The 26,572-nt window shown below is 45.5% G+C and overlaps 1 protein-coding gene across 12 annotated transcripts in view; it reads right to left on the bottom strand.

Moving 5' to 3' along the window:
• The window catches only part of GIT2 (GIT ArfGAP 2), a 2,415,297-nt gene that overhangs the window by 390,292 nt on the left and 1,998,433 nt on the right, over positions 1 to 26,572 (bottom strand). For all 12 annotated transcript variants that reach the window (XM_069619395.1, XM_069619396.1, XM_069619398.1 and 9 more), the window contains one exon: positions 13,983 to 14,065. In XM_069619395.1, the coding sequence (XP_069475496.1) occupies positions 13,983 to 14,065 (83 nt within the window). The remainder of the gene's footprint in view (positions 1 to 13,982; positions 14,066 to 26,572) is intronic.

Genomic DNA, 26,572 nt, shown 5'->3' with positions numbered 1-26,572 from the left:
CGGGGAGGACAATCATTTTGACTATGGAGGCCCTGCCCATCATGGATAAAGGCAGCTTAGACCAGAACCCCATAGACTTACGTAGCGCTGGGATCTTCGCTCTAGTGTTATGATCGTGCATTAGTTCTGGGGTGTGTAGAATCTGAATCCCAAGGTATCGGAATGAAGTGGTCTGCCAGGTTATACCCACCAGAGGAAGTTCCGTAATGGCCTTTCCTTTCAGTCCCGCGAGCGGGAACAAGCAGGACTTGGCTCTGCTGAATTTTATGCCCGAGACCTTGGCGTAATTGTCTAAAACGTCCAGCATTGTTGGTACATTGAGAAGGGGATTATTGACATATATCAGCACATCATCGGCATATAAGGAGATGATGTGGTCTACCCCTCCAACCCGAATGCCTGCATCGAAGAATTGCTGCCTAAAAAAGAGAGCGATGGGCTCCAGGCCCAGTATATACAGCATGGGTGAGAGTGGGCACCCCTGCCTGGTACCTCTGCGGATATCCCACGACTCTGATACATATCTCCCAGATTTTAGTCGTGCCCTCGGTCCATTGTACAGTATTTTGATCCATCAAATGAACCGCTGACCGAAACCAAACTGCTCCAGGACCACCACTAGCCACTCCCAATATATTGAATCAAATGCTTTAATAGCATCTAAGGACAGTAGTGCATAGCATTCTTTGCTTGTGTCGGTATGGGTTATTATATGTTGGAGCCTACGCAGGTTCGTGGTCGTATTATGACCGGGTACAAAACCGTTTTGGTCCTCATGCACTAAGTCTCCAATTACTCTGGCTAGTCGGTTGGCTAGGATTGTCGTAAGAATTTTAACATCGTAATTTATCATCGCAATCGGGCGGTAAGAGTCGCACCTCTCTGTGGGTTTGTCGGGTTTAAGTATGGGGACCACCAAAGTTTCTCTCATGCTAATGGGGAGGGTCCCACATTCATAGGATTCTCGGAGGACTTCAAGCAGTAGTGGCGTCAAGGAGGGTTCAAATGCCTTGTAAAACTCCGGGGGCAACCCATCGCTGCCCGGGGTCTTACAAGTCGCCAGGGATCTAATTGCCTCCGTAATGTCATCGGGTGTGATGTCCCCATCTAAAGCCTCAGAACGTGCAGGGGTTAATTTGGGTAAGCATATCTCATCTAAAGTGTCCTGTATTTGATCTCGGGGGATCTGGCCCGCATGGGAATATAATTGTTCATAGAAATTCTTAAAGGTGTCATTGACATCCTGTTGAGTGTTGCGAGTTTCATCGATTTCATCTCTCAATACCGTGGTTATATGTCTGGTGTGTTCTTTTTTGCAAAGCCAAGCTAGCAGTCAGCCGGGTTTGTCTGCCTCGGCGTGTGACCTATTGGTTCTAGTAATAAAATCGAATTTTGATAGCCTGTTCCATGCATCGTTGCAGTTCTCCCTCAAAGTTCTAAGATCCTCTTCTCTCTTTGGGGTGTCTATCGGGGCTGCCTCCAGTGCCGTGATTTTCAATTCTCCCTTGTCTAGCTCGCTGCGCAGAAGTCTCCCAATACCGCCCGCTTTAGCAATGACTTCCCCCCGCACCACTACCTTCAGGGCGTCCCATAGCGTGCTGACGCGTTCTACACTCCCAGTGTTTTCGGTTATGAAATTGTCTATGGACTCGTGTAGCTCATCCTTAAACGCCTGGTCCCCCAAGGCCTCCGCAGGCATCCTCCACATGGGGATGGGTGGTATCGGGCCGGTCTGATTCCATTCAATTAACAGTGGCGAATGATCTGACATAGTTCTTCCCAGGTATTGCGCGTTCCCCATCTGAGGTAAATGTTCCCTGCCCACGAAGAGGTAATCTAGCCGGGTATGGAGGGCATGTGGAGACGAGTAAAACGAGTAACCTCTCTCACCTGGATGCAGCTCCCGCCAGACGTTCGCCAGGTCCAAATCATTGGTCGTGGTTTTCAGGGATGTGGTGGCCGTTGAAGGGCCCTTCGTTGTGGGGCTGGACCGGTCTAGCGTTGGATCATGAACGCAGTTAAAGTCCCCTCCCCATAAAAAGAAGGCATCTCTGTACTGTAGCATTTTGGAGCTCAGATCTTTCAGGTGTAGTGGGATATTGTTGTTGGCGAAGTACGAGTTCACTATACACACTTCCCTTTGTTCAAGTGTCCCCCATAGTACCACATATCTGCCTTCAGGATCCTTATCCATTTTAGTGAGTTCAAAGGGTACGTGGGGGCCGATCCAGGTGTAGACCCCTCTTGCAAATCTGGAATAGGAGGCCCCAAAACCCTGTCCCACCCAGTGTTCGTTGAGCTTCGCCTCCAACTCGGCAGAGACTTGATTCTGTTTCTGCTGAGATATGTGCCCAGGCCCCGCACATTCCACGTCATAATCTTAATTTGTACAACCATGGTGGTCTCTTAGGGGGTCTGGAAGCAATCCCACTCCTGCAAGGGCTGTATGCTGATGCGGCTGTGTCCCCATCCCTCCCCGTTTGTAATAGGCTTAGGTCCAATATCTTCAGAGTTTCTGTCCTCCCGTCCATTGTCGTAGGCTCAACCATCGGAGACTTACCAACCTTCACATCCTCCAACATGGAGGATGCATTAACTGAAAAACAAAACAAGTAACTGCCCCCCCAGCAGTCGTTTTGAACACGCGACGCTCAGGGGCTCCCGAGCCTCGGGGGCCTCTCCAGGCCTTTCGGTACGGGTGGTGTGTAGGCATTTGGCCTGCACTGTTCTAGGCGGGTGTCAGGATCCATTCTTGGAAGCTATGGCAGAAGTGGAAGTTTTCGCCGCGGAGAACCTTCACTTAGCAGTCCAGTCCTCATCCAACATGGCTGCCTTTGTTATTTAAGCAAGCCCCGCCCACCTCCCGGCGCGTTGTATCTGTGTTGTTACTCCTTCTTATACCAGCGCTCAGCTAAATACTCCGTTTAGCTCCTTCAGTGCCCCCCGTAGTGCTTACTCCTACCCACTTGCCTTACCTCTGTTTTACTCCGCCTTTCCATACTCCCTTGTCCTTTCACGGCTCTTGTCCGTCACTCCTTTTCAGACTTTCCCTTTGCTTTCGGCTTCTTGCCACTCGTACTAGCGGTCCGCCGCCATCCTCGCGTATCTTCGTGTTCCTCTCTGTGCCTTTCGTGGATCCAACCGTTTCTGGTAAGTAGGGACTTTAACTGCTTCTTCCTCCTTTTCTACCTTTCCCTCTTTGCTCGGTCAGTGTTCCCCGTTCCGGGCTCTTTCCCTCTTCTCTTCCCTCCCTAATTGCTTCTCGTTGCTGCTACCTTGTATCCGGCCAAGTCTCCACGGATCGGATCCTGCCTTCTTTTCCTCAAGCCATCTTCATTTTTGTGGACAGAACTAACTCGCTTGATCCACTTGTTTCTTGGTCTCAATCCGGATCACTCGCTACCACATCCACCATTGGAGAGTCTCCCATTCAATACCATCTCTGGAAGACTACACAGGGTTTTTTACCGCCCATCGTTTTTTTCCCTGTCGCGGGGCTTTGGCTCCTCGGGGCCCCCCAAGACAGGTCCCACCTCCTGTCGAGGTGGCCTCCGAGGGAGCCAGACCCTACTTGCATGACAGGAGGTCCAGAGACAAGTCTACAAAGGAAGATACCAGAACTCCCCGAAGATCATCCAAACACTCCAAGGACAAGCCAGAGGAAGCCACAGGTGAGGAGAAGGGTGGTGAGGGTGAACAGTCTGACAGCGGGGTGGACGGTCTCGCGCTTGGGCCTTCGTGCTTCTGCCCAATCAAGACTTCAGCTTGTTGCAGCGTTAAGTGATGTTTCGCTGACCTTATCTCCAGCTTGTTGGTGCGGTCCCTTCCATAGATTCAGTCAATCCTTAGTCATATGGACCCCTTCTCAGGTTCTTCGGTGTCGTCGGCCAGGTTATTATGTTCAAGCCACATATTAGCGGCAGCTGGCGTTTGTAGGAAGACTGTCTTCCCTTTATATAGTATCTTAAGTCTCGCCGGATACAACAACATGTATTTCAGGTTGAGTTTCCGTAACCTGGCCTTTATAGGTATGAAGGAATTCCGCAATCGTTGCACCGTGGGGGTGTAGTCTGGGTATATAACGATTACGGAGCCATTCCTCTTTATCACCCCTCCTTCTCTTGAGAACCGCAATATCACCTCCCTGTTACGGAAATTCAGAATTTTTGCAATTATCGGGGGTGGGTACGAGCCCGGCGGCGGTCTTTTCTGCAGGGATCTGTGGGCCCGCTCCACTGAGAACCCCTGGGTAAGTGAGCCTGCCCCAATTTCTTGAAGCAGCAATGTTTTGATGAATTCGGTGGGGTTTGGGCCTTCCATGCCCTCCGCAACCCCGAGGATACGGACATTGCTGCGGCGGGCCTGTCCCTCCGCGTCCTCTGAGCGGGATTCTAGTCTAGCCACTGTCCGTTCCAGTTCCTGGACTTTCGCCTTTAGCTCCCATGTGTCTTCGCTGGTTTCTTGCAGGGACGTTTCAGTTCTAGTTACCCTTTCCGTCAGGTTGCGGGCATCTTGTCTCATCAGTTGTATATCTGACCTGATTTCTCCGATCATGCCTTCCATAGATGTGCGTAGCGCTGCAACTGCTTGCAAGATTTGCGCGTCTCGGGGGTCTAACGCCGAGGATGCCGGGTCCGCCGCCGGGGTTGCTTCCTGCGGTAGCTGCTGCCTCGGGAATGCAGTTGTGAAAGCGTCCATCGTGGCGGCCTTTGATCTGTTCTTAGGAGGCGACATGGCCCCGTTGGAGGGTTCCAGATGGACAGGACGGGCTGCAGGTCTTAATCCTAATCCCAGTTCTGTTGTCTGCCCTCCAGGTGCGAGATAAGGGCCCAGTTGTATGTGATAGGGAACCCTGTGCTGTGTCGAGCCTTTCGGGACTGCTCGTGTACCTGCCCGTCCACGCTCCTCAGCCGCCAGCAATCTTGGCGCCCCAGTCGTCTGACTCCGGTCACCTCGATCTTCTTCGCCTCACAGTGCCGAAGGGGTAGGCTTTTTTCCTTCCGTCCGTCTCCGCTCCAGCTCCTCGGCAGGCTTCCGGCGGGGGTCGCTCTCCCCCGTGGGGTCTCAGCCCAAGACTCCGCGTCTCTGCCATGCGTCTCGATCCGGAGGGCAAACGTTCACAATCTCATCTGCTTCCGCCCAGTCCGGCCCTCGTGGTCCTCCGCCGCCATTTTGGATGCCATAGGGGAGCTTTTTCAAACGCTCCGTTATTCTCTTTGCCAGCTCCAATTTCCACTGGGATTTCGGCCACGTGGAGCGATAAGGTTCCTCTACGTGCCTCTTAATTTTTTAGAGCTGCTATTTCGATTCTGCCACCGTAGTGTCGCCGGCTTCAGGATCTTGGGCAGGAGCACGGCGGATTCGCGGCTTCACACCATGCGTGCAGACCACGCCCCCCCAAAAATAATAATACTGTTAAACAGCTTATTGTAACGCTCACCTGATTCTCGCAGAGGCGCCGGTCTTGACTGGTCGACTACCGTATCTTCAAAGGTGATGTGTAGCACCCGGTTGGCTCTTTGGGCTGGACCTCTGTGCACTGTATGCCTGACGTGTAGAGTAAGATGTCTGCAGATAGAAAATATGGGGTTAATGAACTGGGGATATTGGGGTGTCCCTATCTCTTTCCTCTTCTCCTCTCCTGTAGACCCCCAAAGGTTAACGCTCTCACCTTAGGTAAGTGAATGCCGAGCTCTCCATCTGCCTCGGGGCAGGGTGCTGTAGCCAGTTTCTTCACTGGATAGGTAGCACAGGCCTCTTGACTTCAGAGGACTGCTGTCCGTCGTTTACTGCACGAACGGTAAGTTTCGAGTCATTCAAATGTCTTTTTAAAGTCTTTAGTAATGATGTCTCTTGTTTTGCAGGGTTCCGGCGATGGCGGATGACGGGCTGAAGTGAGTTGAAGATGGAGCCCGTGTGATGAATAGAAGCGCCTGGAAGCACGTGAGTAAGCGCTTGTTGCCTGTTTCACGATGCGCTCTAACTGTCTTTTTATTTTGCAGGTACGAGTTCGGAGCGGCTGCAGGGTGCCGGAATACCCACTGGATTAGATGTGGAAAGGAGTAATGGCACGTGAGTATTAAAGTTCCCCAATGTCTTTAAACGCACCTTGTTTTGTCTTTCAGATGCGGATGCAGCGCCGAAGGCCTCCGGAGCGTGCGAAGAGTTGGTAAGCTTTTGTCTTTCAGATGCCGGAATGCAGTATGAAGACCTCCGGAGCGCACGAAGAGTAGGTAAGCCTTTGCCTTTCAGATGCCGGAATGCTAACCTGTTCTTTCTTGTCTTTATAGGTGTTGCTGAAGACTGGATTCAGGATGGTAAGCCTTTTTCCTTAGGCCCAGGACTGGATGCAGAAGACACGATGAGCGTCCTGCTGCAGAGGGTGCAGAATAACGCAAAGCAAGATTCATCCACCGGGTGTGGTTTAAATAGCCTCCTGTAGTGCTTAGGTGTCTCCTTCCACAGCCACGCCTCAGTAAGAAAAGAGTTCCTGGTAAGAAAAGAGTTCCTGCCTTCCAGAAGAGTTCCAGTGTTCTAAATCTAGGGAGTGGCTCCAGCCCCACCCAACAGGAAAAGTAGTTCCAAACAGAAGAGGATCAGAGGCTCAACTGGCAGGCAAGTAAGCAGCATGGTCTGCTGCAGGTAAGTCCACCCAAGCATTATGAGCCCGGCGCTTCCAGCGCTGGGACTGGGCATATTTATGAGCCTGGTGCCACTGGCGCCAGGACTGGGTCCAAAAGGTCCCAATTGGGACTGGTTGGCACTCGGAACCTGGGTTATGGATCTGCTTCCAAGGGAGTTGGGAAAACCCGGACCTTTTGGAAGCAGAGATCATGACACTTATCTCCTCCTTAGCCCTTTCTAGATTGGACTACTGTACCAGTCTCCTCTATGGCCTTCCCCAATATGCTTTTTAACCTCTGGACAAAGTCCTCAAATTTGCAGTCTACACACGTTTTTCAACCTTTCTCGCTTTACATCTACCTCCTCTGCCCATTGCCATATTGGCTTACTATCTATAAAACAAAGAGCCAAGCATAAACTTTGTCTCATCAACTTCAAAACTATCGATGGACTCGCCCCACCCAACCCATCAGCTCATCTCACTCCTTACTCACCTCCTCGCTTGTTACAATCATCCCCTTCACTGGAATACTCTTCCTCTCCCTACTACTCCAACTCTACCACCATTTAAATCCGACCACAAAGCCCTCCTTTTTTCTGAAAAAACGGTTTCCTAAAACTCTATGCTATTACAGCACCCTGTTTTCATCTCTCCCTACCCTTCACAGACAACCCTACAACACATTTTTCTGTCACCCCGCCATTCTTAATTTATCACTTCCTTCACCATCCTTTCCTTTGTTGTTTTGTACTGTTCTCGTCCATGGTTTATGTGTCCACCTTCCCGTGCAACATCTGTTCTTCAAGTCACCTTTTCTCAACACATTGTAAAAGACCCATGTCCTCTCCGCTCTGTTATCAATGGTAAACGTTGTAAGCATTTTTGTACCAAAAATGCATTGCTTTCCCTGTGATTTCTATAAATATGTACATAGGGCATAGGGCATATTCTGATGAACATAACTTGTGTGATCTTTTCTATTACCTGCCCTCTTGTTAGTTATAAAGACAGATATATTATTATTGCTAATTAAAAAATAAAACTTATTGCTGTTAACACAAGTCAGCGAGCTTTGAAGCTGTGCACAAACAAGCTCTCCTGTGTAATAACATCCCACTGTAGCACATCTTCTGGGAGCGGACATGATAAGTGGTGGCCTGAGACATCAGGATCATTAAACTACACAACATCTATATGGCTGTAGGTTGCTATGCTCACCTAGCTCTCACCAAAAGGGAATGGTGGGCAAGGAAAAGAAAAGACGATGCTTTATTATGGAATTCTGAGGGGCACATCTGAGATGCCACCGACGCATGGACAGGATCGTCTCCTTTATTGTTTGACTTTATAGCCACAATTTTTCAACACTTGAAGAAGAAGTGGGGCTAGGGAGCCATTGGCCAACTGAAGGACGAGCTGTGAAGGAAGAAAAGAGCTGAAGACTTTATTGGTGGGAGGGTATCAGGAGAGTACAGTTCGATACACACTGTTTATTGAATATATTGGGATTCCTAAGGCTTGTCTTTTACCAGGCTGATTGTGTTATGATATTGGTTTATATGATTTCTATGTTTGAGGAGTGATGTGCGTGTATGTGTGTCGTGTCCGAAATATGTCCTGTAGTTTTTACCTCCTGATATATTACACCAAGAATCTTAGCCCATTCTTCAGGGTGTGCCTTTAGCATTGCATTCGACTGGCCATCCGGACCAGGGGCCCGAGATAGGCTTAGCTTTTTAATTAGTATCAAAATATCTATCATGTAAAATTGTAGGGGGGAGAAATCATTATATTGTATGTTTTCTGTGACCAAATTCTTTGGATCTGCAAAGAGCTTTAGGAAATGTGATACCTATATATTCTGGGATTATATTGAGGAAGAGCGGGTTTGTGCCAGTGGACGTGCTCTCATTAAGGAGTTTCCATATGCTCGCACTGGATTTAGATGCTAAGGCTGCTAGCATCTTCACATTTTCTTCTTGTATTTTCTGTGCCTTACGCTGTTTAATGGTGTTTTTGTACTTAGAACGAATCTTCGAGGATTTTGCTTTATAATCATTCCCATTCACAGCTCTTATGTCTTATTTCTGCCCTCATTATTGCTCTAGATGTCTTAATATAGGGGTCAAACAGGTATTTATGGAGAAAGACTGGCCGACCAAAGGGGGGTCGAGTTTCCACAAAAACAAGAGTACCTGCGTGTATTCTGGTTTAGTATCCGTACGCCACTCATAAGATCTTGTTTTAAGATTGGCGCATAATCGATTTAGTTACGGCACTGTCCATTTAATTTGGTTGCGCCCTTTGTTTGCCTTACACTGTGGGGTATGATATGGTCTCGCAACTGGTTCAGTCTGGGCCCATGTAATTTCGAAGATGTTGTGGTCACTATGGCATGATGGTACAATTTTAAAGTGTTCAACCAATGTGATCACTTCAGATGATACAAAAGAGTAGTCTATGATTGCTGATACCTCGTCTCTTTTCCAGGTTGGGTGCGGTGGTATATCACCCTGGACTGTTCCATTAAGGATGGTAAGTTGTCTTTCGTACATGAGGTGTAACCATCTCTTTGCCTTAAGCAGAATACCCCTGGTCAGAATACATAATGTATTCATGTCTCCTCCAATTAATATTTTGTAAATATTAGTTTCGTTAGCAATTAAATCCAGCATTTGATTTACAAAGTCAAAGAAATCATCATCCTTGAGCAAAGCAGGATTCCAGTAAAGGTTTAAAATAGCCACATGGGAGATTTTGAAATTCAAAGCATCAGTAAATATCAGTTTGCAAGTTAGATGCAAGGTTGGGGGGATGCCCATGCAAAAAGCGTTACATTTAAATCTATTTTCATGCCAATTAACATACCAGCTCTGGGTCTGCCTTTGGCTTGTTTAATGGCTGGGATGGTAACAAGCGAATAATTTGGCCAGACGGGGACCTTTGTTAGCCAAGTATCCTGGAGCATAATTATATCGTTTGATGACACTTGTTGGTTAGTATTGGCATTCATTAGGCGTTTAAACCCCCTGGTATTCCATATGGCTATTTTAACACCCTTCCTGGATGGGTGGGATTGGCATTAATAGTTTCTGCTGTGTTTTGCATCTTTTTAAAGCTGTCTTCAATCAGTTCCATGTAATTTCTCTCTCCGGATGTATAGGTTTATCAATATAAACCGCTCTGGTTAGATTACCGCGGGTACCCTCACAATTTACAAACAATGAGTCAACGCATTCTGATAAAGCTCGCGTTTCTTTCTGGATATTCAATGTGCTGTTTTCTCTTTCATGTTTCGCTACGGCTGGGTTAGGCTCTTAGCAGGGTCCCACATTTTATTAATCGATATTGTGAAACCTCAATTCGTTAGGACCTTTTTTTCATTCCAAATTGTTTAACAATTTGTGATCGAATTGTTAGACTTACTGTGTCCATTTTCCGAGTTCTTTCCAGATAGACCTCTTGAATTTTGTGTGAGTCAATTAATTGTAAATTTGGTATGTTCGAGAAAACTGACAAGGGAGTAGCTCGATTTGGGCAAGGATCTCCTCTCTGTCTGTCGTGCATTTTTATATTTAATATATCATGAGGGTGCAGCGTGATTTCCCTTTTCTTACTAGACCCTCTCGTGGACCTCTCTATTGCAACCAACTTTGAGCTAGTTCTGTCAGTGAATACACTTTTTCTTGCAGTTTCTTTACAATCTGTACTCTGCTTTGGTGATCTATCCCGATCTCTCAACTGCCTACCTGAACCCGAAATAGATGCATAGGAGACTTTTGCTTATATCTGTTTTTCTATTCTCAGGGGGTTCCTATTGCTTAAGTTAATTTGAGCTCTTTTTTGTTCCAATGTGGTAAAGATATTGTTTTCTGGTTCACCCCTTTGTCGATGTATGGCAAGATTAAGGCATTTGTCAGTCTGATTTAGCAAGTTTTGTTCCTGTCAACTAATTGGGAGCGAGGAGGTTTAGTATGTTGAGTAATTCATAATTTCCTCTATATCCACCCCCACATCATCATTCTCTGGGATAGATACCTGGGCAGGCATTTGCAAAACAGATAACGAATCTTTCTGATGATCGTTAAGATCCTGTGTCTTTGGGTTTGGTCTCTTAATTTTGCCCACACTTCTCAGTGGTGTTGTTAAGCTCACTATAACGTTTTTCGCTTTGTGTTAGCCGTTTTCTTTCCTACAGGTTGATTGTTAGCTTTTTTCATATTTGAGTTATAATTATTTTCAGCTGTCTTTTTTTAGGTTCAGCTGTTTGAAAGACCTCATGTATTTGTTCTTTAGAGTCAAGGATTTCTATTGTGTGGGACTGGGGGTCTAAGTCAAGATGTGTACTCTGCTCCACCACACCTTCCGGTACTGTATTTTCTACTGCTCCTATGCCCCCTCCGAGATTATCTCTGGGGGTCTGACTTTGCGGCTGCTTAGTATGGAATACCACCTGCATACTCAGTAAATTCACTTCTGCAGGTTTTAACGCTTTTCAATTATTTCAGTAGCGATCCAATCCACTTTATTAGTCAAAGGTTTTAACATAAGAGTGTGTGCATCTGTCTTTTTGTCCACAATTTCATACATTTTTGTTAAGGTGTAAAGGTGTTATTCATGGCAGTTAGGGTAGATTCATAGACTGTAAGCGGGTTTGGATTTAACCCAAAAGAGGGTCTCGGAGTGGGTTTAGCAAAGGACATTAACAAGGAGGCAGAGGAAATCGAGGATGTATTCGGTGAGTCAGGGTACAGTAGTTTAGTTAATTGTAAAATAGCTGTTGGGGCATGTTGACTTTCTAACAATGTCACTTCTTTGTTAGTTCAGAGTTTACCACTTCTTGATGCCCCAACTCCCGTTCTTGCACCCCACCTTGAAAACCTTGATGGGTAGGAGTGGCCATGGGTGGGGTCACTTGAACTCCCTTCTTAAGGACTTGTGAGTATAACATAGGAGCATTCATGCGTATGCATTGATTTATTTGAGCATAGCATACCGAAACCTCTTCTTGTCACTTAGGGGTCTGAGGTTTAAGTTGCTGCACCACCATTTCCTGCACTGGGTCTTCTTCTGATTGACTGGGGTGCGCTAAGAGTTCCGTATCTGTAATATAAGATGTTGTCTGGGTGAACTCAATCAAGTTCAGCAAAACCTCTTTCTTCAGAGTAACCAATTTCAATACGGGTTCATTGCAAGTCAAGCATTTAGTTCCATCGGTGGATTTTACAAGGCAAAAGTTTCTGATGTCTAAATGTAAAGATTTAGAACGTTTTCCCTGCTTACCAGTAGATTTGCCATGTATTGCAAGTGTCTGTTGACACCTCTACTCGTTGATTCTTCTTAAATGGATCAGTGTGCATTGGCATGTCGATTTCAGGGTGTATGTAGCCATCACACAAGATGCTTCCTGCTTGAATTGCAAAGAAATCACATGGTTTTTATAATCAGATGGCAAAGAGTCTTTGCTAGCAGTCAGCACAGACGGAGTCTAAAGGACTCCCACCCAGCAAGGCAAAGCAGACAAGGTGTCGCGGGAGCACAAATGAGGGCAAGGTCAGCTGTTCAGCTAGAGCATTCCCACTAATGCATTTAAGGAGCTCAACAGATTGAGGGGGCGTGGCTTGCCTTACCGCACAGTCAGGGACTTTTCAGTCACATTCAAAGGCACATCAAAGGGAAACAAATCTTGTATTCCACGCGTTGATCAGGTAAACAGTAGGCAGTCTACGCAGCACATACAGCACTCCTCGAGCACTCCCACGAATGCGCGCGCATGCTGGATTTAAGGAGCTCGATGGATTGAGGGGGCGTGGCTTGCCTTACCGCACAGTCAGGGACTTTTCAGTCACGTTCAAAGGCACATCTAAGGGAAATAAATCTTGTATTCCACGGGTTGATCACGTAAACAGTAGGCAGTCTACTCAGCACATACAGCACTGCACGAGCACTTCCACGAATGCGCGCGCCTATAATCCTATAATATATATTTGATATACTATAGAAATAGAGGGGGAACTATCCATAGGAGTCTAAACAGGGGTAACATTTCACAGGGAATCTAATAGTGTGGTTGAAAGTTGCTTAAGTGGCTCCCCCGATGGATATAATTGGAACTGATTCAGATATTGCTTAATGAACGGCCATAACTATTTTCCTGAACAAACAACCACAACAAAAGCTAAACATTTGCTTAACAAATGATAACAAAAGCTAGAAATGCGCAAAATATGAGTACAGGTAATCTGGAAAAAATAGTACAAGAAGATCCGGAAAATGTGTCTCATTGATACGCAAGGAGTACACATCTCCAGTGACAAAAAACCTGTAACTCAATCATCATGCCACCCAAGAGACAATCCACTTTTTTTGAAAGTCATCTGATGCTCATCGTAAACAGGTAGACAGGGCAGCAGAGACAGCTGAACAACGACATCAAGCACAAACAGACAAGCAGCAATTAGGCAGCAAGACACACCAGAAGAAAGACAAGCCTGGCAACATGCAGTCATCCGATGCTCAGCTTAAAGAAACAGTCAGGGCAGCAATGGTAAATATTAAAAGTTTGGTTACTTTGTAGCCCAGGCAACACCGGGCATATCTGCTAGTTGTTTATATACCCAAACACTGAATTCTCTGTGAAAGGGGAAGGGGGAAGTTCCATAAGCACACTAAACCTTTGGTAAAGATTCAAAATTGAAAATCTTGCAATAAGCCTATGGAATTGTGCTGTTGTTATGTGTGTTGGAAGATAACATTAAGACTGCTTTCACAACTGCTCATGCATGATCAGTAGTGTACCATTAAATAGTAGCGGGATGTGTGTCCAGTTGCATGTACACTGAAGGTTTTGGAAGTTTAAACTAGTTGCAGGAAGACACTGCTTATAAACCAAGTAGCTGATGGCGGCACACTTGCTTAAACATGTTTACAACACCAGGAGCTGATTTACAGCTGCAATTAAGCCGCTATCATTCAGAAAACTGTTTAAAGCCAACAATGGCAGCACTATAACAGCACATAGCTTACTTTAAAGAGAGTCTGTGTGATGGTCTGGGTAGGGATAGGCTGCAGGCAGAAAATATAATTGCCTTTAGCATGCACATAGGCAGAGGCATAGACAACCAACACCTGCATGCTGTGTTTCCATCCTCACATGCCATCTCTTTTTAAGGTAATTAGTTTTACTTCAAAGGTGGTGCATTAACCAAAACTAAAAATGACTACTCATGGGCTGAAGTACATCTTCTTTGCAAAGTGCCTTTGAAATACACAAGCAAGCGCACAGTATACTTTTTTCAAATTGGCATTTGCAATTACCAATTACACATTTATATAAATTGTGAAATGAAAACCATACCCTGTATCATCAGGTTCTAAGTTGTTGATGGTATTATCATAATCACTCTCTGGCATGCTACTCTGCTTTTCTAATTTTGATGCCTAAAATGAACAAAACTGGAGTTAGCAAATAGAAAAGCAATCAATAAAGTGCAACAACTTAATGTGAATGAACAGATGCATACAAAACCACCCCAATTTAATATGTGACCAAATGGAAATGTTTTCACATCAGTATTACCTCTGGTGATCTGTAGACTCACCTTGATATTATTTACACAAGAACCTTCAACATCTTTTTTGAGACTTTAAAGTGAGTTAGTGAAGCTTAAACCACAAATCCATGATGTGCAGCGATTCCTTCTCGTGTGTATTGACCAAACCCATTACATTTCCTGGGCAACAGATGGCTCTACCAAATATGGACAACTGCCTCATCGTGCCACTATGACTTGTAAACTAGCACATTGGCACAACAATTTGAAGTCTCAGGAATTGAGTTCTAGAGTTACGATCTTAGTTGCCATATACTTGAAGACATATACCATTCTATTCTTACAGGAACCTATAAGCAAGTAGTGAACAATGGGGCCACTCACATTGTCAGTAACATTCCATAAGTTTACTCTTTCATTCTATCATTCAACTGCTGCTTTCTTTATATTAAATCACCTTACTACACCATCCCATGTCGCAGGTTCTTTTTTATATTATTTTAACCTCCCCCTCTGTTCCTTTCATTTCTCCTCTCAAACTTCCCACTTCTGATCATCAACTGCTGTCATTTTCCTTGTCTCCTTTTCTACCCCCTGCTCAAGTTAGTTGCCAGTGCTTCCATTTCCCACCCACATGACTTACGTAACTTTGACACTTCTACTTTTCTCTCTTTTTTTCTCCTTGTTCCTCCCCCTTCTTGTTGAATTTGACTCTTTTTCAGCAGACTTGACTGCTCTTCAGTCGACTCTCACTATTGTTTTAGGATGTTCACTCCTTGGAGGAAGCCTCCACATTCATGGATTATGCCTGCTCTTGGTTCTCTTCTATCAAATTTCCACTGCGCTAAGCAACTTTGTAAGAAAACGGACTCTCTTACTGATCTTGATTTCTCTGTCTTTGCTATTTACTTGCTTTGATCATTCTTTACTAATAATGAAAAAATTAACTACTTTGATCTTTTTTGTTCCTTCGCTCCCCAACCTTGTTGCATGTTTGAGTTACTCAAACTTATCCTAACCACCCTGTTTCACTGATCTGTCGTTTGTGCTCTCTTCTGTCAACTTTGTTAACGACTTTAACTCCAAAACTGCAAATCTTCGTTCTTCTTTTCTCTCATCCTTGAATGCCAATACTTTTTATTATGCTATTTCTCCTCCATCTCGATCTCTCTCTATTATCTCCATACTTCGAGTCCTTTATACCTCTAATTGACTCGAATGGTGCAAAATTGTTAAAATGTGCTTGCAGCTACTACCTCCCCTCTGATTGTATAACATCTTCTATCATTCCCAAGATCTACCCTTCTCGATTTCAATCATTGACACATCTCGTCAACATCCCTATATTATTGTACTTTTCCTTCTGAGTTGAAATTTGCTATTACCATTCCAGTTCTTAATAAAACTTCTCTTTATCACTCTTTCCCATCTAATTTTCATCCAATATCTCGTCTCCGTTCCCATCTAGAATTCTTGAAAGGTTGGCATACACTAAAGTTACTTATCTTCATTCTCTTAACCATCTTCACTACTTGGAATTTGCACATGTAATTCTACATAGGTTTTACTATATTGTGCCAACTATTAGCTCTCTGCTTGCCACTCTTGAGATTCTTCTGTTTGTTTTACGTGATCTTTCATTGAAATTCAGTACGGTTGATGAGTCTATTCTCCTTACCATTCTTTCTCATCTGGGCTTTTCTGGTTCTTTACTTCAATGGGTTTGTTCCGATATTCCTGACAGAACTCACTGAGTCGCTTAGCCAGGTCATCTTCTTCATCTTTTCCTCTTCTATATGGAGTCCCATAAGGATCTCTTCTTGGCCCTCTTCTCGCTTTAAACGTACCCAACTTCCTAATAACCTTTTTAATCGTTCTTATGTTTATGCCAAGAACTCGCTCTTTTTTACTCTTTTACAGATTCTAACCATTCGGATTGTTTTTTAGCTATTTAAACATGTCTTAACATTCACTTCACCTCAATCTTACTAAAACTGTAATTATATTTGCTACTATTCGTCCCTGTATTTCTCCTCCTTTTCTTTTCCTCCCCTCCTTTGAAATTCTCCTTTTTTTAACATCTACTCACAATCTTAGTGTTATTTTTTATTCTACTCTCTGCCTCTCCTGTTGCTTCCATCTTTATGATATTCGCAAAGCTCGTTCATGCCTTTGTTTTAACACTGAAACGTCTTGTTCTAGCACTAATTTGTTCTTGTCTAGAATATTATTCGGCACTCATCAGTAGTCTTCCTGGGATGAACTTTCTTCTCTTGGTTCAATTTACAGTTCCTCTATCCCAGTGCTTTTGAGACTGTATTCGCAGGAACCCATCTCTTCCCTCTCCTCTCTTGTTTCTCTCTATCGCCCTACTTGCCTTCTCAGGTTTAAATTCCATTTCCTCTTTATGGTTCCAAACACCCCTGTGTTCAGTGTCGTTTTTGTTCCTAATCTCTTCTGGCTCCAAATAATGGAATGAATAGCCTTAAACTATTTGATCGCAATCTTCTTTTTTGTCCATGTCTCAAGGAAACGTTTCTTCCATCCGCTTCTAATTAACCTTTTATCATCATTGTAAATCCTCATTTTATTGTACTGTGTTTGGATTTTATACAGGGCTTGCCGAAAGTATTCTATTAATTCAATAAAAACAATGCTAATTTGTTCCGGGCGAGTGACAGTGAAATAATTCAAGGAGGGGTTGTTTCAGGATCAGGCATGAACGAAAAAACAACAGAGAATTTGTCATTGTTCAGCTTTCACTCATGCGCATTTGATACTGATATCTTTGCAAAGGATAAATATAACATACAAATTACTTAACTCTCTGTAATTTTCTTTCTTTTGTTCATTGGTTCCTCTAATGGATTCCTTCCTCCTACCGATTCCGCATCTATTTTTTTAAAAACCTCTGTTTATTCAACGTTTTCCTTTTATGCATATGAATTACAGCACAAAGTTGACGGTTACAAAACATATCCATTGAGATCAAGGATAGGAAGTCCAATTAGGCAAAATAGCATGCAGTCAATACATCGGAACAGTGACTCTCCCAACAATACCGCAATTACCCATTACCCCTTTCTCCACTCCCCTCGCCCTCCCTGCACCCCTACCCTGCAGACCTTTATTTCGCCGCCTCCCGCATTCAGGGAGGTTTCAAGTCTGCTGAGGAATGTAGTTCATTTAACAGCTGGCTCCAATCCACCACCATCCCATCTTCCAGCTTTGGGTCCCGGGTTCTTTGTAGAATGTCTAACTCTGTCTTCCCCCATCTACTGTATCAAGGATGGACCCTGCAGTTTCTTCCAGGCTATGGCTACCCTTCTCGCTAATATCAACATAAGTTGAGCTAATCGCTTCCTCACCTTGTAGCGCTTTCCACTCAATAGCAGTCCCCATAAACATACTGTTGGGCTATTTTCAAAACTGTAACCCAGCAGTCCGTTAAGCTTGGATATTACTATCTGCCGGTAGGGTTTGATCGCTGAGCATCCACACAGCATATGCCAGATCCCCGCCGGCCCGTCGCACATCTCAGACAGGCCGTACTCAAGGTGTTATTAATTAAATGCAGTTTCGTGGAGGTCACATACACCCTGTGTAAGATATTGAACTGCATGAGTTGAAATCTGGCATTCCTTGAAACTTTTCGGACTTGTTCCCACATTGTACCCCAGTCTATCGCCAAGATCTGGTCCCCAACATCACTTTCCCACTTGGCCTTAACTGCCAACTCCTCTAGAGGAAACAGCCCTCGCATTGCCTGATAAATTCGAGAGATCCTGGCCCCTCCATCCCCTTGCATGAGCAGTACCTGCATTAACAGATTTGCAGCAGGTTCCTCCGGGATACCCGTCCACATTGTGGCCAAACGTTTAGTCACTGCCCTATAGGTAAGGAACTACCCTCTAGAAACCCCATACCGCACTCTCCACTCCTCAAACGACATCAATGTCCCCCCTTCAAACAGATCCCCCACTGAACCACACCTCCTATTCATCAGGTCCAAGAAACCAATACGTCGTACTGCCGACCAAACGCCTGAGTCCGTGCTCCACTGCAGGTCTGCACTGTACAGCTACGGCACTCACAGCTTCCCCAAAAGTTTCTTTCAGACCTCTTGCGCCACCTGAAATATAACAGTAGCCACGTTCTCCCCGAACATACCCCACAGTAATTCTACTACCCCTCCGATGAGCCAGCAGGCTCCCCTGTAGGTCTAACAGTAATTCCCCCTCAGTATCCGCCCACACTAATACCGTTTGCAATCGTGCTGCCATAAAATACCATTCATAGTTTGGTAGGTTAAGGCCCCCTTCCAGGTGCGGGCGTCGCAGGGTTGCCAGCAAGACCCTTCTCCTCTGCGTATTCCATAGTAACTCTGCAACCCGCTCGGCCAACATCTTCAAAATAACCCAAAGACATTGGCAGCTTCTTCCAAAATGTGACCTATTCACCTATACCCGACAGCGCTCTAACTGTATTGCACACAAATTTATCTTCAATACTATGAAAAATGTTGATTCCCAGGTATCTGAATGACTCCGCCTCCTACTTGATTCCCCAATCCGGGAGGTCAGGGAGATCCTTCCCACGGAGTCCCCGCAACGGGAACAGTAATGTCTTTTCCTTATTGATACAGAAGTTTTTCAGTACCTCTAATAGGAGTGTCTCATTTTCCAGCGGGTTCCCCACATATAGCAACAAATCATCGGCATATAGGTAGACCATGTGCCTCACACCTCCCGCCAATATGCCTGCTTCTCCCATCTCTTTTCTGAGAAACCCCGCCAGTGGTTCTAGCACCATATTGGGGAGACAGGGCATCCTCGCTGTGTCCCTCTACCCAACGCCCACCGCCGTGACACCCAGTCGTTCATCTTCAGTCTTGCCATTTGCTTGTTACACAGGAGGCGCAGCCACCGATTCCGCATCTAGGATACACTCCCACAGGAGTACTTGGCTCTGGAGAAGGGAAGAGAGCAAAGGCCCCACCCAGAAAACGCTGGAGGACTGGCTTAAAAATAAAATGGATGTCCTGACCAGAAAGGGAATCAAAGTAGTAGTAGTAGTGGTTAGCAAACATGTGCAGAGAAGCCGACGTTGCCACCTGGCACATGTCCAGGACAGGAACACCCCTCTGCAGGGACAAGGTGGCAGCCACGTCTCTGGTCGAATGAGAATGGAGACCAACAGGTACTTCCTTATAGCATTCCGAGATGCAGAGAATGATCCACCTTGACAGGGTCTGTTTAGTCACAGCCCTCCCAGCACAGGCACCAACGAAAGGCTTGTCATGTTTCCTCTCTCTGCACCACCTACAAGCATAAATAGATTTTGTAGCGGGTCTCAGAATTGAAAGGAGCAAATCAAGGATGTTACCTGATAAGTCCTACTCCATCTATCTCAGCCTTTCAGTAGCCAACTGTTGTATGCATGTACATAATTAAGGAAGTGTATATAGTTAAGGTGCAATCTAGTTATGCTGAGTTCAAGAAATGTACAGTGCTAGTGGTCCATAATGGAGCACTAGACATGTCACAGTTGCAGGGAGAGAATGCTTGTTTTAGAAGAGGGAGGCAGTTGAGCTCTGGATGCAGGGGTCTAGGGCTATAGTAATGCTTTAAGCAAATAAAGATATTAAGTTGTGAAACCGCACCTGCATGGCATGCCTGCTTTCATAATACTGGCGAGGAGGATCCAAAGGACAGCAGCTCCAGCCTGACTCCAACATCGTGGAGCCCTTGGTAACCCGGAGCGGTGAAACGCTGTTGCAGCATTCAATGAAACTGTCGTGAGGGACAGAGAAGCTGCACAGGACAGAACCCTGCTCATGAGGAACGGAGAAGCTGCGAGGTACAGATCCCTGCTCCGTGGGGGAGGTACAGGCGGTCTCGCATGACCCAGCAATGAGGTCAGTTAAAGCTGCCATGAGGGACAGTGAAGACACAAGGGTCAGTCCCTGGGAGAGGCACAAGTAACCTCACACGACCAAGCACCTAAGACGGCTGATCCCTGCAGGGACTGCAGTGTGCAGGAAGCATGGGGAGGACACAGAGCAGTGCCGAGCATACTTTTGCAATGCAAGCGAAAACCTGCGCGATGTCGCAGCTGCCATTTTAAGGTCAGACGGACCAACGGCCAAGACCCATACAAACTAGTTGCACTGACATTTTAAGGTCAGGCAGTATAACAATTCAATGAAAAACACCAGCACAGCCATGCAATGAACCATGAAAAGCCCATGACTGAGAAAGCAATCAAGACACATTGTGTTCTCAACAAAAGAATTAACATTGCTGCATTTTAAAACTTAAGGAAGGAATGCTAGAAGCGCTCACCTGATATATGTATGAACATATAATAACAGCGTATCATTCTAAGGACAAAGACACCGGCGCAATGAACATTCCAGGGCCAGCCCTATTCTTGACCCACACAGGGGAGCCCAAGGTCAACTGGGGAGACTGGAAGGAGGGATTCATGAGGTATTTGCATGGAGTGTATGGAAGCAATTTTACTGCGGATCGTAAAGACTCACTTTTATATCACGGTCTAGGCCAGGAGGGCAGGCAATATTCAAGAAGTTACCAGAGCTGCAGAGTCAGGCAGCAGAAGGACTGTCTGTTTTTGAATAAAGTTTATTAAAATTGGACAAGCACTTCATCGTCAAGGAAAACAAATTCTTAGCGCCACAAGGGATCAAAAAGCTGGAGAATCGATTGAAGAATTTGTCACTGTTCTTTGTGGTCTAGCGACCAAGTGCGATTATAGTCACTGCAGAGATGAGCACATTAGAGACCAGTTAATGATAAGATGTGCTGATCATAAGATTAGGGAAGCTCTGTGGAGAGAGGGAGCCAGTGGCATGGACTTTTCACTCGAGAGGGCCACTGAAGTTGCGAAGATGGTGGAACAAACGGCCTACCAAACTCCACCTCCAGAGAGGTGTCTAGACCACTGGCATCGTGCAGCGACTGACACAGGTCCTCAAGTTGACTGTGACCGGAAACAATATCATCAGGAACCAATGCAGGAACCTCACCTTCCTCAGACCCCTCATCCACCTCAGAAATATAATCTAGAGGCTGGAAAGAGGGTACAGAAAAAGGCACAAAGACATGTTTAGCTTTAGCCATCACAATCAACTTAAAGAGACCAGAGGTACTTTTTTACCGACCACTTATAGACAGCCCTCCATCGGATTTTTTGATTAAACAATACACTATGTTTACAGGGTCACTTGCTTCCCAACTATCCTATTGTGGTTTCTTCTTTTTTACATATGATTTATACTCATTATATTATCATATACCACACCAATTAGTATCAAAAATAGTCATTTATTATTTTTTTAGACACATTGTTAATAAAACACCTTTTTCTTTTTACAATTTTATATTCTACAATTGTAGAAATTTGCCACACAATTTTTAAACAACAAACATATATCTCAATGATTTTCAATTTCACTATGCACATCTAATAACCTGTAGTATTTCATTATTTAACAATTTTTCAGAATAAACATTTCATAAGGATCTGTTGGTTGCTCTCCTCTCTCATAGAGAAGTACATCCCAGTCCATCAAACAATTCACTCTATATTCATATCACCCATGCTTACTTTCATACTGCATTCAAACCATACCCGGCATGTTTCATTCCTTACACATTTCATACAACTCACAAGGAAATTCTTCAGGGGTAAAAACTTTTTTTAAACCACATTTTATTTCCATGTACAATTATGTTTGTCTTCTTTTAGAATTTTTTCTAAGGATCAACTATCAATGAAGTTCCATTTGTCCTTCCATGAGGTCCAACCATCAAACGGATAACTGTGTGAAGCAAGAATGGGATATTCAAATTTTAGTGTTCGAATCACATCCTGGTTTACATTTCTATTATGAATAACCTGCTACATTAACTAGCAGCACAAAGGAGTAAATTATTTTATTAGCTCCTTCTACACATCTATTGAAAACACTTTGTTTCTCCATCTTAATCAGTGCAGGTCACTCATCAAATATTCTAAAGCTGGGTAGGCTTTAAATACTTCATTCAATAATTCTCAATGTTGTCTCACCCGACAAGTTATTGGTGTCAATTATAACTTATCTAGGATTAATTATCTTCAAATTACCTCAATGTTGTTCACTTCTTCTTTTAAGTCTTCTTGGATTGTCACCTTTAGATAGTTACTCTGCTATGTCGCCCTAGGTGCTGACTACCAGATTTATCTGGGGGAGCATCCATGCTCTTTCCCTATTTAGAAAAGAGAGTACTTGTTTATCTTTACAATTTAATAGCCCATTTTTCTTTCATTATTTAAACCCGTCTTACATTGCGTCATTTTAGTACTTATCGTACTAACCTGGTCTTATTGTGGATCTGGTTCCTAATAGTGATGTTTACTACCAGCTTCTGCAGTCTAGCTCTCTGCTAGCTGGACCTGAACCGGTCTTCCAATACTTCCCTTAATGCCATGCGCTCCGCATCTAGTTTTCTACAATGGAAAAACACAGCGGGCACTGTGTTTCACTCTTTTGGCATTGTGTACCATTTACAAGCCTGTCTCATAGCTAACATGCTGTGCCGGTTTGCCGTTGTTACCTGTGTCTTTTCTTTTATTCCCCCGCTCATTCCGGGTTCCACGATTCAACTTATGACCCGTCTTTCCAGGACTGTTTCGCGTCTTCTTTCACCAATGGCGTCTCGATCCATCTGTAGCCATTTCTTTGGTTGCCTTTTCCCTTTCATACTGCTACTCTGATCATGTGACTAATTTGTCACCTGATCGAAGGACGCTACGTCCACTATTCACCTTCTTATTAACTCAGTTATTTGCATTGGCTGCCTTCGGCCCCCTGCTCTTTCGACTCGAAAGCTCTGCAACTTGGGTAGAGCGACGCAAGCCGATCTCGCGTTCTAAAAAGACAGCGCGGCGTCCACGTTTGCTACGGTCCCTACGTGGCTTTTCTCAAGCCATCCTATTTTATGAACCGCCTTTCTGCACACTGTACTCAATGTACCCTTATGCTGGCACTGCAACACGAAGTTATATTTTAACAGCTACCACTTGACATGGTTCTAACGCTATGACATCCGTCCGAACCTCCGGCAAAGGTATGTCGTAAAAGATGTTTCTAATTTATTTTACTTCTGTAAACATTACGGGCTCATTCTTTTCTTCACTACAGGATACTTCGTGATAATGCACACATGATGTATTTTAGTTGGTTCCACTTATGTCCACCAGACTGGCTTCCACATTTCTTCACTCTAAGTCACCTAGAGTACAAGGAAAAATGGTTATAGCCACATTTACTTTTTGAAGATCTGGTCCTTAATTTGATTTTTTTTTAAAAAACAGATTATGACCCCCTATCCATTTTTTCTTTTTACCGTGGTGCCCTTTAGCTGTTTTGCCCATGTCTTAGGGGACCGGTCGGTTATCATTCTGTTTTTCTCAAACCCAACTCTGTGCTCTTAGTGAGAAAAATCCGTTCTCTCTCTTTTTGAGCTAGTTTTCTTCTATCAAGGTTAGAATCATTCGTTTGCCTCACCAGATAAACAATTGACCATCTCAGATCTTCCACTTTATGCACCATCTCTATAAAGTGTTCCACTAAGGGGGCGGAATGCACTCTATTTTTTATGCAGCTTTTGTGTTCTGTGATGCGTGTTTTGATTTTTCTTTCTGTCTTCCCAATATAAATCTTTTTACAGGAGCACCAGATCACATACACTACAAAACTGGAGTTACAGTTCATCAGCACTTTTTGTTTCCATGGGTTCTTCAAACCCAAGTCAATTTCAGTTGTTTTATTAGTTTGCTGACAACAGACACAAGATCCACATGGATAGTGTCCCTCTGGAGCCCGCAGTCCCCACATTTCTGTTAGGGTCTGCTGTGGTTTAATCTGTTTAGTAATTTAGTAATGTCGTTTCTCATAATCTGATCTTTTATCGACCTACTTCTTCGGAATGCCATCAATGGGCTCTGTAACGGTACTTTTCCTTTTTCCAAGATTCTCCAGTTGCGATGAATAATCTTCTGTATTCTATTTGAGAGGTTACTATAAGTGTAAACAAACACTATGTTCTCTTTATTTTTCTGTCTAGGGTTTTGTTCTAGGATTGCCTCTCTATTGTTGTTATCGGCTAGGCCATTGCCTTTCTTGGGGGTGCCACCGTGCCACGGGGTACCTCTGACAAGGCAGCGTCGAGGGCGTCGACGTCGAGCGAGGCGCCGACAGCGTCGACACAGGCCTTGAGGGCAGAACCCAAGCGTGTCTCTCGACAGCCTAGGCGTCGATGGCGTCAATGACTTCCTCGGAGGCGGGGCCTCGAGAGAGTCCGTCGACGACTACGGCGCCACGGCATCGATGTCTTCTTCGAAGACTACACAGAGTCTCGCGGTCTCAATGGCGTCGAGGACCGGGACCTGGAACGGGCATGCCTAGAGCGACCATCCTTGTCCGACCGGGACCTCGAAGGCGTCCGGTGGTCGCGACGACTGCTCGAGCCCGAAGGCGGGCAAGCGGTGTCTCTTGCGCGGCCTCTACCGGCGTCCTCAGACGGCGGCCGGTCCGGAGCCTTGCGATTGAAAAATCGCCAACATCTCCTTTCGGAACGAATCCCATTCCTCCGGAGTGGAATGCTTGTTGGGACAAGCAACCTGCCTGCGGGCGGAGTCCTCGGAAGAGGATGGGGAAGGCGACCTGTGATGGCGCTTCCTGGAGTGCCTCGAAGAGGCAGAGGAATGGCGGGACTGACTCCCAGACCGAGAACCCCCGGACTCAAGACGACGATGCAGAGAGTTGCCCCTCGAATCGTCTGTCGAAAGACCAGTGGAATGCGACTTCCAGCACTTGGCCACCTGAACGACCGACAGCTTCTTCTTACGCTCCCGCAAGGCCTTCGAAGTGAACGATTGGCAGTCGACACAGTCGTCCGTATCATGGTCCTCCCTGAGGCACCAGAGGCAAGCGTCGTGCGTATCCGTCAGGGACATCTTGGACCCGCACACCAGACACTTCTTAAACCCGGACTGCTGGGTGGAAGAAGCCGAAGACGACATATTCGATAGCAATGAAGAAACAGGTTCGAAGAACCGAAAGAACAGGATTCAGTAGAATCGAGGCGTGCCGAGATCTCCGAAGCGAACACGTTCGCGGAAAAAACAGAACTGAGGCTACGGCCGTCGTGCGTCCTACTTATAACATCCGGTGACGTCGGCTCGACGGAGGCCCTAGAGGACGGTGTATCGACGTCATCGACGCAGGACGCAGGCGCCAAAAGATTTTCCGAAGCAGCACAGCTGTGGTGATTACTGTCATAGGGCCTCATTACGAGTCCGGCGGTAAAACCGCCTGGTTACCGCCGGACTCGTATTACCATTTCCGCCTCCGTGATTCCCGGAATTACCGGGGCATTACAACCCCGGTTTTCCGGGAATCACGGAGGCGGAATGGTGTTAATCCCCATTCCCATCGAGTCCTATGGGACTCGATGGGAATGGGGATCATGGAAACACCGGCAGCATCTCGTAATGCTGCCGGTGTTTCCTCGGCCGCCTGCAGGCGGGCGGTGTTAAACCCGCCAGGTCAGACCTGGCGGGAACATCACCTCCCGCCTGCAGGAGTCGGGATCAGGCGGTCCGGAAACAACGGTGGCGGCGAGTTTACCGCCACCGTTATTTCTGGACCGCCTGAGTTATAATGAGGCCCATAGATATGGAATACGTCGGAGGACCCAATCCCCTCGAACATGTGTACCATCCCGGCATTTTCTACCCCACATTTCAGGCATCGCTGTGTAGCCGCATTTGTGAACTTAGCAAATCTCTTTGGGGTCATATATGCTCCATGAGTAATATACAATCGAATCTGTTGTAATCGGGCATTCCTCAACACTTTTTTGTGGTACCCCTGTGCCCTTTCCCATAACCCATCGCTCATTGTTTCCCCGCTTTCCTCTTCCTAGCCTTGCCTCCTCTGAGCCACCTCCTTTCCCACTTTAGACATCAGTATTTTGTAAATTCTGGAGACCTCATGGCCCCCGTCTGACACTGTTTGGAACAATTCTATAGCCTTGTCTGGCTGCTGGGTCAGTTCTACTTCTGACCATGTCTTTTTTTACCATTGCCATCAATCTCACATACGTTATATACTGCCTGCTATGTAGACCTGTGTCTTCGCTTAAGCTATCAAACTCTATTCTGCCGTCTCCTCGCCACACATCTCCTACTGTTGTCACCCTTACCGGCTCCCAGTGTTCCCTTATAGCCCGTCCCAATTGATCATCTATCCCCTTTAATGTCACCAAAGGGACCTGCAGGGAGCACGGTGTCCGGCTTCCCAGCAATACACAAGTACTATGCCAGA

The sequence above is a fragment of the Ambystoma mexicanum genome, chromosome 10 (assembly GCF_040938575.1).
Source record: "Ambystoma mexicanum isolate Mex_15411 chromosome 10, UKY_AmexF1_1, whole genome shotgun sequence".
In the NCBI taxonomy this organism is placed as follows: domain Eukaryota; kingdom Metazoa; phylum Chordata; class Amphibia; order Caudata; family Ambystomatidae; genus Ambystoma; species Ambystoma mexicanum.
This window is presented reverse-complemented; position numbering and strand designations above follow the sequence as displayed.